The sequence below is a fragment of the Ailuropoda melanoleuca genome, chromosome X (genome assembly GCF_002007445.2).
Source record: "Ailuropoda melanoleuca isolate Jingjing chromosome X, ASM200744v2, whole genome shotgun sequence".
Taxonomy (NCBI): Eukaryota; Metazoa; Chordata; class Mammalia; order Carnivora; family Ursidae; genus Ailuropoda; species Ailuropoda melanoleuca.
Genome location: NC_048238.1, coordinates 63,698,977 through 63,715,578, shown reverse-complemented (window position 1 = coordinate 63,715,578; position 16,602 = coordinate 63,698,977). Strand labels below are relative to the sequence as shown.

At 35.6% G+C, this 16,602-nt stretch overlaps 1 protein-coding gene across 4 annotated transcripts in view; it reads right to left on the bottom strand.

The window, feature by feature from the left end:
• DACH2 (dachshund family transcription factor 2) overlaps window positions 1-16,602 on the bottom strand; it is a 798,780-nt gene that overhangs the window by 430,430 nt on the left and 351,748 nt on the right. For all 4 annotated transcript variants that reach the window (XM_034649505.1, XM_034649504.1, XM_034649507.1 and 1 more), the window contains exon 3: window positions 7,457-7,569. In XM_034649505.1, coding sequence (XP_034505396.1) covers window positions 7,457-7,569 — 113 coding nt within the window. The remainder of the gene's footprint in view (window positions 1-7,456; window positions 7,570-16,602) is intronic.

The following is a 16,602-nucleotide window of genomic DNA, read 5'->3' as shown; positions in this document are numbered from 1 at the left end:
TTCTGATATAACCCTGAAGATTTCTAGCCTAATTTTTCAATACCAAGCTTTTGCATGAAAGATATAGTTCAGTGTATTTGTAAAATTATGGTATTAAGTCCAGAGACCTGGGCTTTGAAATTAATGGTCAAGACTCTTAACTATAGAGAACAAACTGATGGTTACCACACTGGGAGGTGGATTAAACAGGTGATGAGGTATAAGAAGTGTACTCGTGATGAGCATGGGATATTGTATGGAAGTGTTTTATACTATACACTACATTATACACCTAAAATGAATATTACACTATATATTAACTAACTAGAATTTAAAACGTTAAAAAAAATAAAATAAATATTGAAAAGGGAAAAAAAGAAATTAATAGTCCAGAGACATGGCTCCACACATTACTCCCTCTGAAATTTGGGCCAAGTCAGCGAACTTACTGAAAACTCGTTTTCCTCATCCGTTAGTCAGAAATATTAACACTAAGCTTACAGGATTGCTGAAAAGATTAAATGAAAAAAAATTTGAAATTCATTCTTTTTAAACTGAAAGCTTAGCCACATGCATACACAGAGACACCTTAAAGATGTAGAAGTATTTTATAAAAACACTATATAGATTTGAGCTACCCTATGACCCAGCCATTGCACTACTGGGTGTTTACCCCAAAGATACAGATGTAGTGAAGAGAAGGGCCATATGCACCCCAATGTTCATAGCTGCATTGTCCACAACAGCTAAATCGTGGAAGGAGCCGAGATGCCCTTCAACAGATGACTGGATTAAGGAGCTGTGGTCCATATATACAATGGAATATTACTCAGCTATCAGAAAGAACGAATCCTCAACATTTGCTGCAACATGGATGGCACTGGAGGAGATAATGCTAAGTGAAATAAGTCAAGCAGAGAAAGACAATTATCATATGATTTCTCTCATCTATGGAACATAAGAACTAGGATGATCGGTAGGGGAAGAAAGGGATAAAAAAGGAGGGGTAATCAGAAGGGGGAATGAAACATGAGAGACTATGGACTATGAGAAACAAACTGAAGACTTCAGAGGGGAGGGGGGTGGGGGAATGGGATAGACTGGTGATGGGTAGTAAGGAGGGCACATATTGCATGGTGCACTGGGTGTTACACGCAACTAATGAAGCATCGAACTTTTCATCGGAATCTGGGGATGTACTGTATGGGGACTAACATAATATAATAAAAAATCATAAAAAACAGCATATAGATCATCATCATCATCATAATCACCACTGCCATCAATCATCCTGTTCCAGGGGAATTCTGCCAAACTTTTAAAGAAGAAACAATACTTATCCTACTGAAGCTGTTTCAAAAATCAGAAATGGAAAGAAAACTTCCAAATGCATTCTATAAGGCCAGCATTACCTTGTCCCAAAACCAAAGACTCCATCAAGAAGAATTACAGACCAATATCCCTGATGAACATACTCACCAAGATACTAGGCAATAGGATGCAACAGTATATTAAAAAGATTATTCACCACAACCAAGTGGGATTTTTTCCTGGGCTACAAGGGTGGTTCAACATTCACAAATCAATTAATTTGATACATCACATTAATAAAATAAAGGACAAGAATCATATGATCCTCTCAATTGATACAGAGAAAGCATTTGACAAAATACAACATCCTTTCTTGATTAAAACTCTCCAGCAAATTGCCTCAGCAATCAAACAACAAAAAGAAATAAAAGGAATTTGAATTGGCAAAGAATAAGTCAAACTCTCCCTCTTTGCAGATGACATGATACTTTATCATGTATAAATGACTCCACCCCAAAATTCCTAGAACATATACAGCAATTCAGCAACATGGCAGGATACAAATTCAATGCACAGAAATAAGTTGCTTTTCTATGCACTAACAATGAGAGTGAAGAAACAGAAATTAAGGTATCAAGCCTATTTACTACAATTGTCCCCAAAACCATAATATACCTAGGAATAAATCTAACGAAAGAGGCAAAGGATCTGTACTCTAAATCTACAGTATGCTTATGAAAGAAATTGAGGAAGACACAAAGAGATAGAAAAACATTCTATGCTCATGGATTGGAAGAATAAATATTGTTAAATGTCTATTGCTACCCAGAGCAATCTACACATTCAATGCAATCCCTATCAAAATACCCATGACATTTTTCACAGAGCTGGAACAAAGAATCCTAAAATTTGTATGGAACCAGAAAAGACCCCGTATAGCCAGAGGAATGTTGAAAAAGAAAGCCAATGCTGGAGGCATCACAATGACTGACTTCAAGCTCTATTTCAAAGCTGTGATTGTCAAGACAGCATGGTACTTGTACAAAAACAGACACATAGGTAAATGGAACAGAATAGAGAGCCCAGATATGGACCTTAAACTCTATGGTCAACTAATCTTCAACAAAGCAGTAAGAATATCCAAAGGAAAAATGACAGTCTCTTCAATAAGTGGTGCTAGGAAAACTGGACAGCCATATGCAGAAGAATGAAACTGGATCATTCTCTTACCCATAGACAAAGACAAGCTCAAAATGGATGAGATACTTAAATGTGAGGCAGGAATCCATCAAAATCCTAGAGGAGAATACAGGCAGCTACCTCTTCAACCTCAGCCACAGCAACTTCCTGCTAGATACACATCCAAAGGCAAAGGAAACAAAAGCAAAAATGAACTATTGGCACTTCATCAAGATACAAAGCTTCTGCACAGCAAAGGAAACAGTCAACAAAACTAAAAGGCAACCTATGGAATGGAAGAAGACATTTACAAATGACATATCAGATGAAGGGTTAGTATCAAAGTTCTGTAAAGAACTTATCACACTCAACACGCAAAAAAAGAAAAATCCAGTCAAGAAATGGGCAGAAGACATGAATAGACTTTTCTCCAAAGAAGACATACAAACGGCCAACAGACACATAAAAATGCTCAACATCATTGTCATCAGGGAAATACAAATCAAAGCCACAATGAGATGCCACCTCACACCAGTCAGAATGGCTAAAATTAGCAAGACAGGAAACAACAAATGTTGGTGAGGAAGTGGAGAAAGGGGAACCCTCTTACACTGTTGGTGGGAATGCAAGCTGGTACAGCCACTTTGGAAAACAGTATGGAGGTTCCTCAAGAACTTAAAAATAGAGCTCCCTACAACTCAGCAATCGCACTACTAGGTATTCACCCCAAAGATACAGATGTTGTGAAAAGAAGGGACACATGCACCCCAATGTTCATAGAAGCAATGTCCAAATAGCCAAACTGTGGAAGGAGCTGAAATGTCCTTCAACAGATGAATGGGTATGGAAGATGTGAGATATATATATATATATAATGGAGTGTTACTCAGCCATCAGAAAGGATGAATACTTACCATTTACATCAACGTGGATGGAACTGGAGGGTATTATGCTAAGTGAAAAGGGTCAATTAGAGAAAGACAATTATCATATGGTTTCACTCATATGTGGAATGTAAGAAAGAGTACAGAGAACCATAAGGCAGGGGAGGGAAAACTGAATGGGAAGAAATCAGAGAGGGAGACAAACCATGAGAGTCTCAGCTCTGAGAAGCAAACTGAGGGTTGCTGAAGAGGAGGTGGGTGGCAAATGAGGTAGCTGGATGATGGGCATTAAGGAGGGCACATGATGTGATGAGCACTGGGTGTTACATGCAACTGATAAATTGTTGAATACCACATATGAAACCAATGCTGTGTTATGTGGTGGCAAGTTGAATTTAAATTAAGAAAAACATAGAATAAGTTCCTTTACTTAGGCAAATTTAGCAAGGTTCAGAGGGGCTTCTACTCATATGTAACTCAGAAGCAGGAGGTACCAGCAAACACTTTTCAATAATTAGTCAGTTGTATGTAAAATTGTACACAGCTGTATGACATTATCTCTTTCTTCACACACACACACACAAAAATTGAGACACAAGCACTTGAAGCCGGAAAGCACTGTAAAACATTTTGATAATCATTTGGGAGAAAAATGGATAAATCTCAACCCGTAAAGACTATATTAGAAATATCAACTGGTTGTGATAAGCAATAGGCGATGTATGTAAGTGATGAACCACTAAATTCTATACCTGAAACTAATATTAGGCTGTATGTAACTACCTGGAATTTAAATAAAAACTTTAGGGGTGCCTGGTTGGCTCAGTCAGTTAAGCATCCGGCTCTTGGTTTGGGCTCAGGTTGTGATCTCAGGGCCATGGGATCAAGCCCTGAGTCAGTCTCCACACTCAGTGCTGAGCCTGCTTGAGTGATTCTCTCTCTCCCTCACCCTCTGCCACGCCTGCCACTCAGGCTCTCTCTCTTTCTCAAGTAAATAAATAAATAAATAAATAAATAAATAAATAAATAAATAAAATCTTAAATAAAAATTTGGAACAAAAAAAATCAACTGGAATTTGAATAAAAACCTAAAAAATATAACAACTGAATTCTTAAAAAATATTCAAAATGAAATTAATGAAAGTTAGGTTTGAAATGCTTAGTAAGTACAATGTCAAATATGAAACTTTCTGATAACTAAATTGAGAATTGATTCTCAATTATCTTTGTGAATGGAGGAGTGAAGTGGTATGTCTAATCCAAAATAATGCATAATCCCAGAATTATTTCCACCTGGTTTTACAGAGCATTTTTTTTCTTACATTTGACTATAGGCGAGTAGGATATTCTTGGGCATGTAAAATAAGTTCATGTAAATTAAGGAGAGGAATTACTATAAAGCTGGGCATATTCCTCCTCCTCCTGTTTAATGTTTTTTCTACTTTCTGTCTTTTAGACAGAAGTGCTCATGCTTTTCCCCATTCAATACCTTATCTATCTCTATCATCTCATTCTAGGCACAAGCAAAGGGTTAAGATTTTGGTTTGAGGATTTTTCTTTCGATGTCTCTCACTGGGATAAATTCAAGCCGTAGGAGGGAAGGCCAAGTCCCTAACCCAAGGAAGGAGGCACCAAGGAAGGTGAAATATATAAGCCAAGTAAATTAGGAGGAGGAGAAAGCCTCAAACTGGGTTCTTACATGTACTATAAGACATCGTGATGATGAAGAAAGAGTATGGGCTCTGGAGTTCAGAAGACCTGGATTTGAAACCCTGTTCTGCCATTCAATTGCTCTGTAGCCTTATGGAATTAATTTAAACTCACAGAGCCATAAATTGCTCACTTGAAAAATGAAGACAATATCCATAAGTCTACAATGAAGATTAAATGAAGTGCATATACAATAGGATAAAAACAGAGAGGGAGGCAAACCATAAGAGACTCTTAACAATAAGGGTTGCTGGAGGGCAGCTGTGTGGGGGGATGGGGTAACTGGGTGATAGGCATTAAGGAGGGCATTTATTGCAATGAGCACTGGGTATTATATGCAAATTATGTTATCACTAAATTCTACCCCTGAAACTAACACTACACTATATGTTAACTAAAAACAACAACAACAACAACAAACCACTTAGCACCCATGCCTGGTATATAATACAAATTTAAATATTACAGATTTTCCTCAATAGATAAGGTACTAAAGTTTACTCAAGAGTACATTACCTTCAAGGTAGTTTTAAAATCCTTTTTTCTTTCATTTACACATTCCCTCAAAATCAGGACATGGATCTGATTATTTACATGGTACTATTTCTAGGCTCTGTCAATGTATTTTATAAGTTAAGAAATAGATTATCGTCTATTGAGCACCAAGATATATTTCCAGCTCTATTATCCCCTCAGAATTATTTTATATGCACAAGACTGCTTTATTCTTGTATCAGAATTTGTTTATAAATACTTAGTCTAAAAAATCATTTTCTAAACCCCAAAGCCTTAACAGTGGTTCTTTTTACCTACAGCAGGTTTTTTTTTTACTTTTATTTTTTAAAGATTTTTTTTTGTTTATTCGAGATAGAGAGAGTGAAAGAGAGAGAGCATGAGCAGGTGGAGGGCCAGAGGGAGAGGTAGAAGCAAGCCTCCTGATGTGGGGCTCAATCCCGGAACCCCAAGATCATGACCTAAACTGAAGGCAGATGCTTAACAGACTGAGCCACCTAGGCACCCCATACAGTATTAAAAAAAATTAAAGTACTATAGGTTATATAAAATTTTGAAGCAGAAATGGGGAATCTGGAAATACTTCTCAAACTCCACATCAGCAGGTAAGGAAAGTCCTTGAAAGACACTTTGGAAACCACTGGTCTATAGGGAAAATACTAACCTTCTAACCCTGATAAATAAAAAGTTAGCTTCACAAGTTGGCTTTTCACCACACTTTCTATTCTAAACATATTGCCTATGAGTCTCCCACCTCAAATATCTGCTCTTGTCTCTTCAACTTAATTGATATTCCCCCTAACACACTGGGCTCTTTCTCACTAGTGTTTATCTGTCTGTAGTCTTCTCTCTGCCTAGAATGTTTTTCACTGAGTCTCCTCCTATCTGACATTCAGTCTATAAAACATAGTTTGAAAGTTTTCATCTTTCTCTGTATTACCCAACTTACCAAACTGACTTAGTTGCTCCCATCTCTGTGATCTTACAGCACCTGGTATGTACTTTTATTACAGTCTGTATCACACTTTAGTGCAATTATTAGGTTACATGTCCTTCACTCTAGTTCTATGTTGACAAGGACTGCTACTCATACAATTTTTCATTACCTTAGACATAATACCATATACAGCAGATTCTTTATAAAATTTTGTATAACGAAAGGTATAAAAATCTCATTGTCATTAAATTTTTTTCATTTTTTACCATGTAACAACTTTAATAATTTTTAAAGGTTTAGTTAGAGAAATATTAAGCTTATTTTTAAGCATTTCATGCACTTTTAAATTCTTTCATAGAGAATTAAAAAGTGCAATGCTAAAGTAAGAAACTGGTATTTTTAGGGGAGCACTGTTTATCATGTTGTTGATAAACACTGAATTATTAAGACAATGACCATTTGGATGTTCTTTTCTAATCATAAGGCTTCTCTACCAAGGGTACATCTTCTTTCTACTTTTTAACCTAGATTAAAACTGGACAAGATACACAGATGCTCAAAAACCTTAAAAACAAAGAAAAATATATATTACTGAAACATGTAAGTAAGTAGATGTGCTGCATTCTATAGAAGGCTTTGAGACAAGGCTGGTTTGGCTAGTACCCCTCATCCCTGCCCCCAGAACACAGAAATATACATACAATAAGGCCTCGAATGGGATTTCCTGCAAGGAAATGACAATTTTTTAAAAGAGTCATGTCCATTTGATGTGAGTCACTAGAGTAACAAAACTGTTTTCAAGAATACTTTAAAAATTCAATACTGTAACCTCTAGTACAGCTTGAAAAGCTCTGAAGGACAAGGCAGTTAGATCAATATTAGTTTATTTCTAATGCTGGGCAGCATGAACAGACAAGGCTGATCATCAGATGGATTTTATTACCTGTTGGAGTGATAAGTCCTGGTGATAAAAGGCCGGGGACTGAATGCGGCAGAAGGCGAGCATTGTCCTGCAACACTCCCAAAGAACGCTTAGGAGGCCTGCCAGGCCTGGAACTATTGAAAAACAGACAAAAACAAAGATCAGGTTAAAAATGTACTCTTTTTGGAAATACCATCACTTGCCATATTTGCCTCCTCAATCTTGTTTAATTACCAAGAGTCATAGAATTTTATTTAAAGACTATTTTCATTGATTACCAAAAGACCAATACTTTCCTTTCTACCAAATTTCTCAACATAGTTATGGCAAACATTAAAAACCATAAAAAACTAATCTTTAGTTTAGATTACATTTTCAAGGCAGCACTTTGCAATACAGCTTACTTGTTGTGAGAAACTCAAAGTTATACCCCCTGCCCTTAAAACTATGTTTGATCCCAAGTGTTAAGGCATGATACTGAGACCTGAGATAGTGACTCAACAGAATTCAGATTGTATAGAATGTGACGTGATTAAGTCTCTGTGCAGAGAGTTAAAGGGGTAAAGAGCTAAGAGATGGAGAATAAGATGTGATTTTTTTTTAGCATTTCCACAGCTGCCAGGAGACCACCAGGAACAAAGGACCCCCACTCTCAGTAGATTTTTAAAATTTACCTATTATTTAAAACAGGCTATATAACCAGCAGTGCACTCTCTTGGAGTGGCTGTACTAACAAAACCTGCCACTTTTGCTATCTAGACTGTCTTTTCTCAGAGATTTATTAGTGTTTTTAACTGATGAGCTGAGGATAAACTTATAGCATTTATCTGATCTATTCCATTTGCACATTCTTCACCCTAGTGTGAGCAGTTCAGGAATTGCAGTTGCAAATGTTAATCCATAAAATAATAAAATAGAAAGTCAGTATCTGGCTTCCATGACTCTAATACAGTTAGTGTACTGAATACATCATTGGATGCTGTCACCACAATAAAGAGAATTATGTCATTGAACATTAGGATCAAGTTATTCTCAAGTCATCCAATATATTTCAAATATTACTTTCTAATGTTGCCTAAGATATTTCTATTGTTTTTTAGTAAAAATGCAGTTTAAAAGCTGACTGATTGGGCTTTTGACAAAATACTGAAACACTGTATTAAATAGCCCAAGCCACAAAAACATACAAGGTTCAGATAGAGAACATTTCCAAAAATGACTTTTGGTTCCCAAAAAATTTTAAGTTAAACCTTACTCTATCAATTTTGCAGTAGCAAAGTGCTCTATCAATGTAAGACAAACTCGACTTCTTAAATGAAGACAACTTCTAGCAACCTTGCACAGAGGTACCATTGCCTAATTCATTTTTCATACACTGTGCTGGTGTTATTTTCTTTCATTGTACATCAATATTGTATATCAGTCTAGCATGAAAGATTCTGTTTTTCTCATTCAATGTTTCAATTTTATAAACTGACTCCTCTCCTTCTTTCTACTCGATTCTGAGTCATAACTTATTTTACTTAATTCAGTATTGTTATCCTGTTTGCCCTTACCTTGTTTTATGGCTTCCTCTGTTAAGGAAATGATAAGAAAAGAGCTATTTACTTCAAATGCCCTAAAGGATCCCAAGATCACTGAACAATGTTCATCAGTGTATATCCAGTCATTCGAAGTAAAATAATCTTCACCAAATCTGTACTTTCTAAGTGCTTCTTTGTCTTTTCATGTGTCAGAACACAAGCCTACTAACATTACTAAACATTTCAGTGCTGTCTTCATGCTCACCATCACTTTCAGACTGCCTCCAGGACTAAGCAGCCTGATGCTCCTTCTATTTCCATATAATGAGCCAGGTGTTGACAGTGAACTTTGAAATCTTTCAAGTTTAACTAGATTTGTTCCAAACTTCTTGGCCAATCTCACAATTTGAAGTAGCTTTTTTCCAATGAGCCGACTCAGGTTTGAGAGGCATTAGATGTTTCTCAGGTGGTTCTACCTTAAATTCCAAGATTTAAAAAAAATTGGTAAAATCTCCCACCATCAGATTTATATTGGAAAAATCACGGCTTATGTTATTAACGGCTTGGTAGTATTTACTACATATGTTATAAACCAAGAGGACCATATTCTCAACCTAACATCTTTTTCAGTTTGTTGGTTGGTATGATTAATTGAGTCTCCCCAACAAGAATGTATGCTCTGTGAAGGCTATATATAGATCTCTGGTTTATCACTGCATCCTGAGAAATTCTCATGGTATCTACACACAGTGGGGCCCAGTAAATGCTTAATTAACTCACTGAATAGGAAATATTTCACTGTTGCTACAGTTTCCAGATATTCCTTAAATTGTTCTATTCTCCTTGACTACATGAATACCAAGGTGGTTGCATCATTTAATCATCAGGTAATCATTTTTAAGTCTAGGACTCCACAATAATTATAGGAGCTTCTAAATATGATCCACTTGAATCTGACTATGTACAAGGTTAAAGAAGGGTAGATGCCACTTATCTTATGCCACTTCAAGAACCACTCAAGGACTAAAGGTCCCTGGAGTTATGCATATGTAGTGACAATATCACTTATTTGATCATCCAGTAAACACTTCATCATCCAGTAAGCAAACATGCTCTAGGTGCCCAACCAATGTGTGTTTGACATGGTACTATATATAAGGGTTATAGAGGTTAAAATGGAAGCTTAACAAAGGCAGTGGTTTTGGTCTCTTTGTTTATTGATATACTGTGAATACCTAAAACAGCTTCTATCTTTGAGGAGCTTATGGTCTAGGGATAGAGATGTCTGTCTGACCTGTTTAAAATTTTGATTAACTCTTTAGTGGGTGTGATTGTATGATATCCAAACTTGTTTAAATTTATCAGTGAGCTAAAACCATATTCAGATGCCTTTGTTTCTATTCTTGGAAAGAATACTTGGATCCCTAGAATAAATTAATTAGAATCAAATTTCTAAAAGTGCTTTGTAATCAATAAAGTTACATACTAATGGTAGACAGCTTTATTTTTGCCTTTAGACCTAATGATCCTCTCTAGTAAGGCACTCCTAGCACTAAAGTTCCTGCTTTTTTTTTATTTAAATTCAATTAACTAACATATAATACATCATTAGTTTCAGATGTAGTGCTCAGTAATTCATCAGTTGCATATAACACCCAGTGCTCATCACATCTCATGCCCTCCTTAACACCTGCATTTCTTTTCAAAGAACACAAGCTTAACATGATGCAAGACTATGGAGGACACTGCAGAAAGTTGGAGAAGATCATTCTTAACAGATGATTCTGCTATACTTCTTATCTTTAAAAGCTTTATTAGCATCAAGCAGATATTTACATATTAATCAAGACAAATAAACATGTGGTGATTTAACTAGAAAACTGTTATTTGGATGACAATTTAATCAGCATAGGTTGAAAGGTCCATCATTGCAGCATCCTATCTCTGCTGAAATATTGATTGTGTTACTGATTTCAGTAACGCTTTATTTTACAGGAAACAACCATGTAATTACTCTTTAATTGAATGAAAATTGCTTGTTGGCAGTTATTTGTTTTCTGTTTAATTACAGAATTATTTGCACTCTGTAAAATAAAACAGCTTTAAAAAAAATCTCCCAACCAAATGACTCAGTGGATGTATCATCCATGAACACCATAAACAGAAGTTGTTAAGGTACAAGGCAAACAACCCAATAAATAGCAAAACTTTTATTAAAATAACTCAGCTAAATCTTTAAGAGCTTCAGCTTATAGAATCAACATTAAGTGGTTACACCTAATTAATGGGTAGTTAGTAGGGAGATTATACCAAAAAAATCAAGATTTTGTCTGGGTCCAGGTCATTTTTTAAGATAATTTATCTTGATATGTATTTCCCCCTTCATTCTGTAAACATCTTTAGAAGAAATAAGTCAGCTTCCTGAGGTAAAAGAATAAACCAACCTGAAATACATATCTACAGTATTTCATATTTCTGCAGTTGAAGTGGATTACCATCAGAGCATTACCTCACAGTTTATAAACTTTATAGAGTTGGTAGTTCCCTAAGAGGGAAATTCAGTAGGTCTTCTGGTATCAATAAGATATGACACATTCCATGATATATCTATTACATGTTGTAATAGATAAAGTAGCTAGTACTTAGTTCATTAAGATTATGAAATTTCATTGTTGGAGTTATTTTTACCTCATGTTAGCAGCCATTTGTATATGAATCAAGGAATAAGCAACTGAGTAAAGTGAGTGATCTTGTTTTTCAAAGAATAAAAGTCTTGTTAATAAATTAGTGATGACAAGAGCCTTCAGGATAGTTAATACCAATAATATGGTGAGTACAAGATTTGGTGAGGGATCACAAGTCATGTCATCCTCTTCAATGAAAAAAAGCTTGGCTTACTACTTTTAAAGAAATACTTGTAACGTTCTGGAACAAGCGGAGCAAATTGCTGAAGATATAGTGGCTGTTAGGGTGGTGTTAGCAGTCACTTGTAAGATCACTGCAATTGGATTCCTGAAGTGGGACCTGTAGCAATGACCTGGGATTCACTTTTCATCGTTATCACTGATATTTAAAATCCCCTGGGATAATCTCTGAATGCATCACTTTTTCACTCACATTAGAAGCCAAGAATGACATTAGCTTTGAAGCTGTTGTTTACCTGTGAGAGAACTGCTCTGACTTTCAATGTGCTTTTTAAATTAAATAAGAATCTTTTTGCCAGGACAGTAAAACTTTTAATTGCATCATGGATTAATAATAATCTCTTAGGCCTGACATTTATTTCAACATTTCAAGGATGCCAGTGGTAGTTAAACTCTACCTGACCTTTTATTGTTTATGAAGAGAAACAAACTCTGACCTCACAGCAGTCTGAATCCATCTTCTCTCAGTGTTGGCAAACTGATAATTTGTCTAACTATTGCACTGGATTGTATTCCCAACCAGATCAAAGGCAGCAGCAACTAATTCAGCAACTGGGAGAAAGTCACCCATGAAAAATGGGCAATTAACATTAATCATATATGAAATTGTTCAAGCTGATAACTAGAACCTGGTCACTATGGTGACTCTCATAAAATGGTGCTTATGTTAAGTGGGGCATCAATCGGCGCTTGGATCATGGGAACTTAAAGTGTGGCTCATCATGTCTCTAGGAGCTATCAATACAAAGAACAAAACAACACACCAGAAGAAAGACCATTTATATTCCATTACCATTTACTCTTTTTTTTCAGTTTTTTCAGGGTTTTTTGTTTGTTTGTTTGTTTGTTTTAGTGTAGTTGATACATAATAGTTTCAGGTATACCTTTTTCTGTTCTTATAGGCAATCCAAAACTCAAATTTGGATATGTTAAAATCATCATACACCAACATTCCATTAGAGTTTGGGAAGTTAAGGAAATTATCTTTAACCTAAGGGTGTTCAAGGGATGAAGAAAAACCTCTACTTGTTAATGGGTCACACATTACAATATTGGGGATCATATAGAGCAATCTGTTAACGCATTAATCTTATAGCTGTGATAAATTGAATTATTTGTATCTATTATCTTAAATTATAATGTTTAATTCCCTTGTTAATGCTGAGTTTCTGTTTTTCCTTCAATAAAAAAAATCTGATGTAATAGACAATTTAATGGTTGACTACTCACTTGATAGAAAGTATAACTGTGAAGCTATTTTATACTTCATTTACTTGACTCTGCTCCCTATTTAAATTAAATGTGCTCCAGGTCTGGTTGTTAGCACCTTTAAACAAGTTTACTTTTTGTCATAAATTGACTGAATTCTAATGAAAGTTTTAGTATAATTAACAAAGATCGTATAACAGAAATGCTCGTGTATGACTTGAATTCTTAGTGGCCTCTTTTTGTTCTGCTTGTGTAATTCCTATTAACTTTAGTGAAATCAATGCACTTTAGTAAATCTTAGAGTAAATCAAATTAAATAAACATTTCCCCTTCTAAAGAGTATCATATCACTGTCAGATACAAGGTTTTTTTTAAGGCATTCTTGAATTCAAAGATTGTATCACTGTGCAAAACTTCTGATATTAAGAGAATGGATAAGTTAACATTCACATTTGGATACATTCCATTAGCATTTCAAATTCAACTACACCTCCCCAAATCCCACTCTCCATTCCTCCCTTCTCTTGTTTTGTCATCAGTACAGGTGTGCTCTCCTGCTGATTGCCGAAACTATAAACTTGAGGGCAATTTTGATTCTCCCTCTTCTTCTCCCTTAATTTTCAGTCTCCAATATGTTTCCTCCATTGTAATGTGTTGCAGATTTCCATCTCCACCTATTGCTAACACCCTAATTCAGGCCTTCATCACTTCGTGCTCAGGCTATTTTTAACAGTTTGCTTCATTGTTCCAATTCATTCTATCTATGTAAACTGTCCTGTGAATTTTGGTGAAACATCCCTTTCATTATGTCATCTTTTGCTTTAGAACCTTCAATACTTCCTGACTGCATACCAAACAAAGTCTAAATGCCTTAGTCTGGCAATTTCCCCTAATATATATTTCTTTCCTTTCTCCGATTACTTCTTAAATGAGTCTTCTATTCTGGCTGGAAGAGTTGATTCACTGTCTGCTAAGCATAGTATCTGACCTTAAAACCCTTTCATTGTAAAACATTTTCAAGGTATCAGAGTTCCTTGAAGACATGCTTTGTTAAGTTCCACTGCCTTGGGAAGGCTTCAGTATAACCTGCTGTAACTGCTGCTGCTTTTCTAAAAGGCCACTCACTTTTACTTTGTAACATCATTTATAGGTTTTCTTTAATGGTTATAACAAAGGGCACTTTAGTACCAGCATTAGGGAACCTGTTTCAAATAACCGAAATACTGTCTTTCATGTCTGGCAAATGAAGTCCCATTAGTTACTGTCACAGTCTGTGTGTAATCCTATGATGATCTCAATAGTTAACATTTCAGATTTGAATGTCAATCAGAAAATACAGGAGCATGACCTTAATATCACCACTCAGGAGAGCTTAGGAAGTTGAGCAAGACCTTTAGGAATACAATCACTATTAACCTGACTGCATTAGTCTCTATGGTTAGGGATATGGCATGGAAGAACATATGCAATTGATAAACACAGGCACCAGTTTCCTTGCTGATTTAATTTTTTTTAATTTTGCATGGATAAATATTAGCAACTCATACTAAAATAAAAATAATTTAAACAATCTTAGATATTCAGTCAGATGCGGTGGAAAGCTCTAAAAGTTAAATCTGAGTTCTAATTCCAGTTGTGGTACGCAGAATTCTAAAATTCTCCTCCACCCCAAGATTTCCAGCCATAATCACTAGAACTGTGAATATATTACACCTGAGGTCATTACAATTACACGGCAAAAGGGATTTTGCACGTGATTAACTAACAAGTTGACTTGAGTTAATAGAAGAGATTAGATGGGCCCAATCCTTTAAAAACAGAAAGGAAGTCAGAGAACATACCATTGCTGGTTTGAAGATAGAAAAAGCCATGTATCAAGGAATGCAAGTAGCTTCTAGAAGACAAATGCAATCCTGGGCTGACAGCCAGCAAGGAAACAGGTATGCAAATCCTACAATTGAACTAGATTCTGCCAAAAACACCAACGTGAGTAGATTCTTCCCCAGATCTTCCAGATTAAGAGCCCAGCCTCTCAGCACCTTGATTTCAATCTTCCAAAACTATGAGAACCCACTCAAGCCTCTTCAGACTTCTGATATGGAGAACTATGAGATAATAAATGGGTGTTGTTTTCAGGTGCTAAATTTGAAGCAATTGGTTATACAACAGAGAACTAGTACACAAAGGGGCGCCTGGGTGGCTCAGTCATTAAGCGTCTGTCTTTGGCTCAGGTCATGATCCTGGAGTCTTGGGATTGAGCCCCACGTCGGGCTCCCTGCTCGATGGGGAATCTGCTTCTCTCTTTCCCTCTGCTGCTCTCCCAGCTCATTCTTTCTCTCTCTCTCTCTCACTCAAAAAATAAGTAAATAAATAAATAAATAAACAAAATCTTAAAAAAAAACTAGTACACCAGTTCTGTCATTATTGAGACATGTGACCTCAAGCAAATTACATGACTATTCTAGATGTACTTTCTCACTTTAAGATTAGAGATGTAAACTAAATAATCTCTGAATCTGATCATTAGAGCCATGTTACATTTCTGGTCTAATGCAGATAATTCATTAACTTCAAAGTGTGCATAGTTTTCCACTTTCTCAACTGTTTTAGCTCATATTTGAAGTTACATTAAGTTTCTGTATTGATTCTATGGAAAATTACCCAAAAAATAATAAAATGTGTGCATAATGCCATAGTATTATCCTCACCTGATAGTTGTGTGTAATTAGTCAATAGATACATGAACACTGGTTTAAAAAGTTAAAAGTGCTATACAACTTAAAAGGAAGAAAATTCTGACAGACACTGCAACATGGATGAACCTTGAGGACATTATGCTATGAGAAATAAGGCAGTCATAAAAAGACAAATATTGAATAGTTCTACCTATATGAAGTATATATAGTAGTAAACTTATAGAAATAGAAAGTAGAAATGTGTTTTCCCGGGGCCAGGGTAGGAGTGGGAGATGGGGTATGGGGAGTAAGTCAATAGGTATGGAGTTTCAGTTTTGCAAGATGTAAAAGTTCTATAAATCTGTTGACAGCAATGTAATATAGTTAACACGATCGTATTATACACTTAAAAATGGTTAATATGGTACTAAAATGTATTTTACCACAATTTTTTACATGCTATACAAATTTAGGGAGTGTTGTTACTATTCTTGCAGTTATTAATAGTTAAAATTTCCACAGAAATCATTTTGAATGCCAAAAAAATTCTATCCAAAGAGATACACCCTGCAGTTTACATATTAGAAAAGTAGTATTCTCATCTGAATGCTAGTACTAAAAGAATTACCAACTCTCCCAACCATCTCCTACCACACACTTAATTTATATCCCAAAAAGTCCTTACTTCTAAGGCAGAATTCAAGCTTTATGTTTTAATTTCACAATTCTAATTTTTCTTAAGGCAACTGTACTACATGTTTACCCATAGATTTTTTTCTCATTATTTTCCCTTCCCCATTCCTTACTTTGACAGAAAAACATTTTTTAGGCATTTC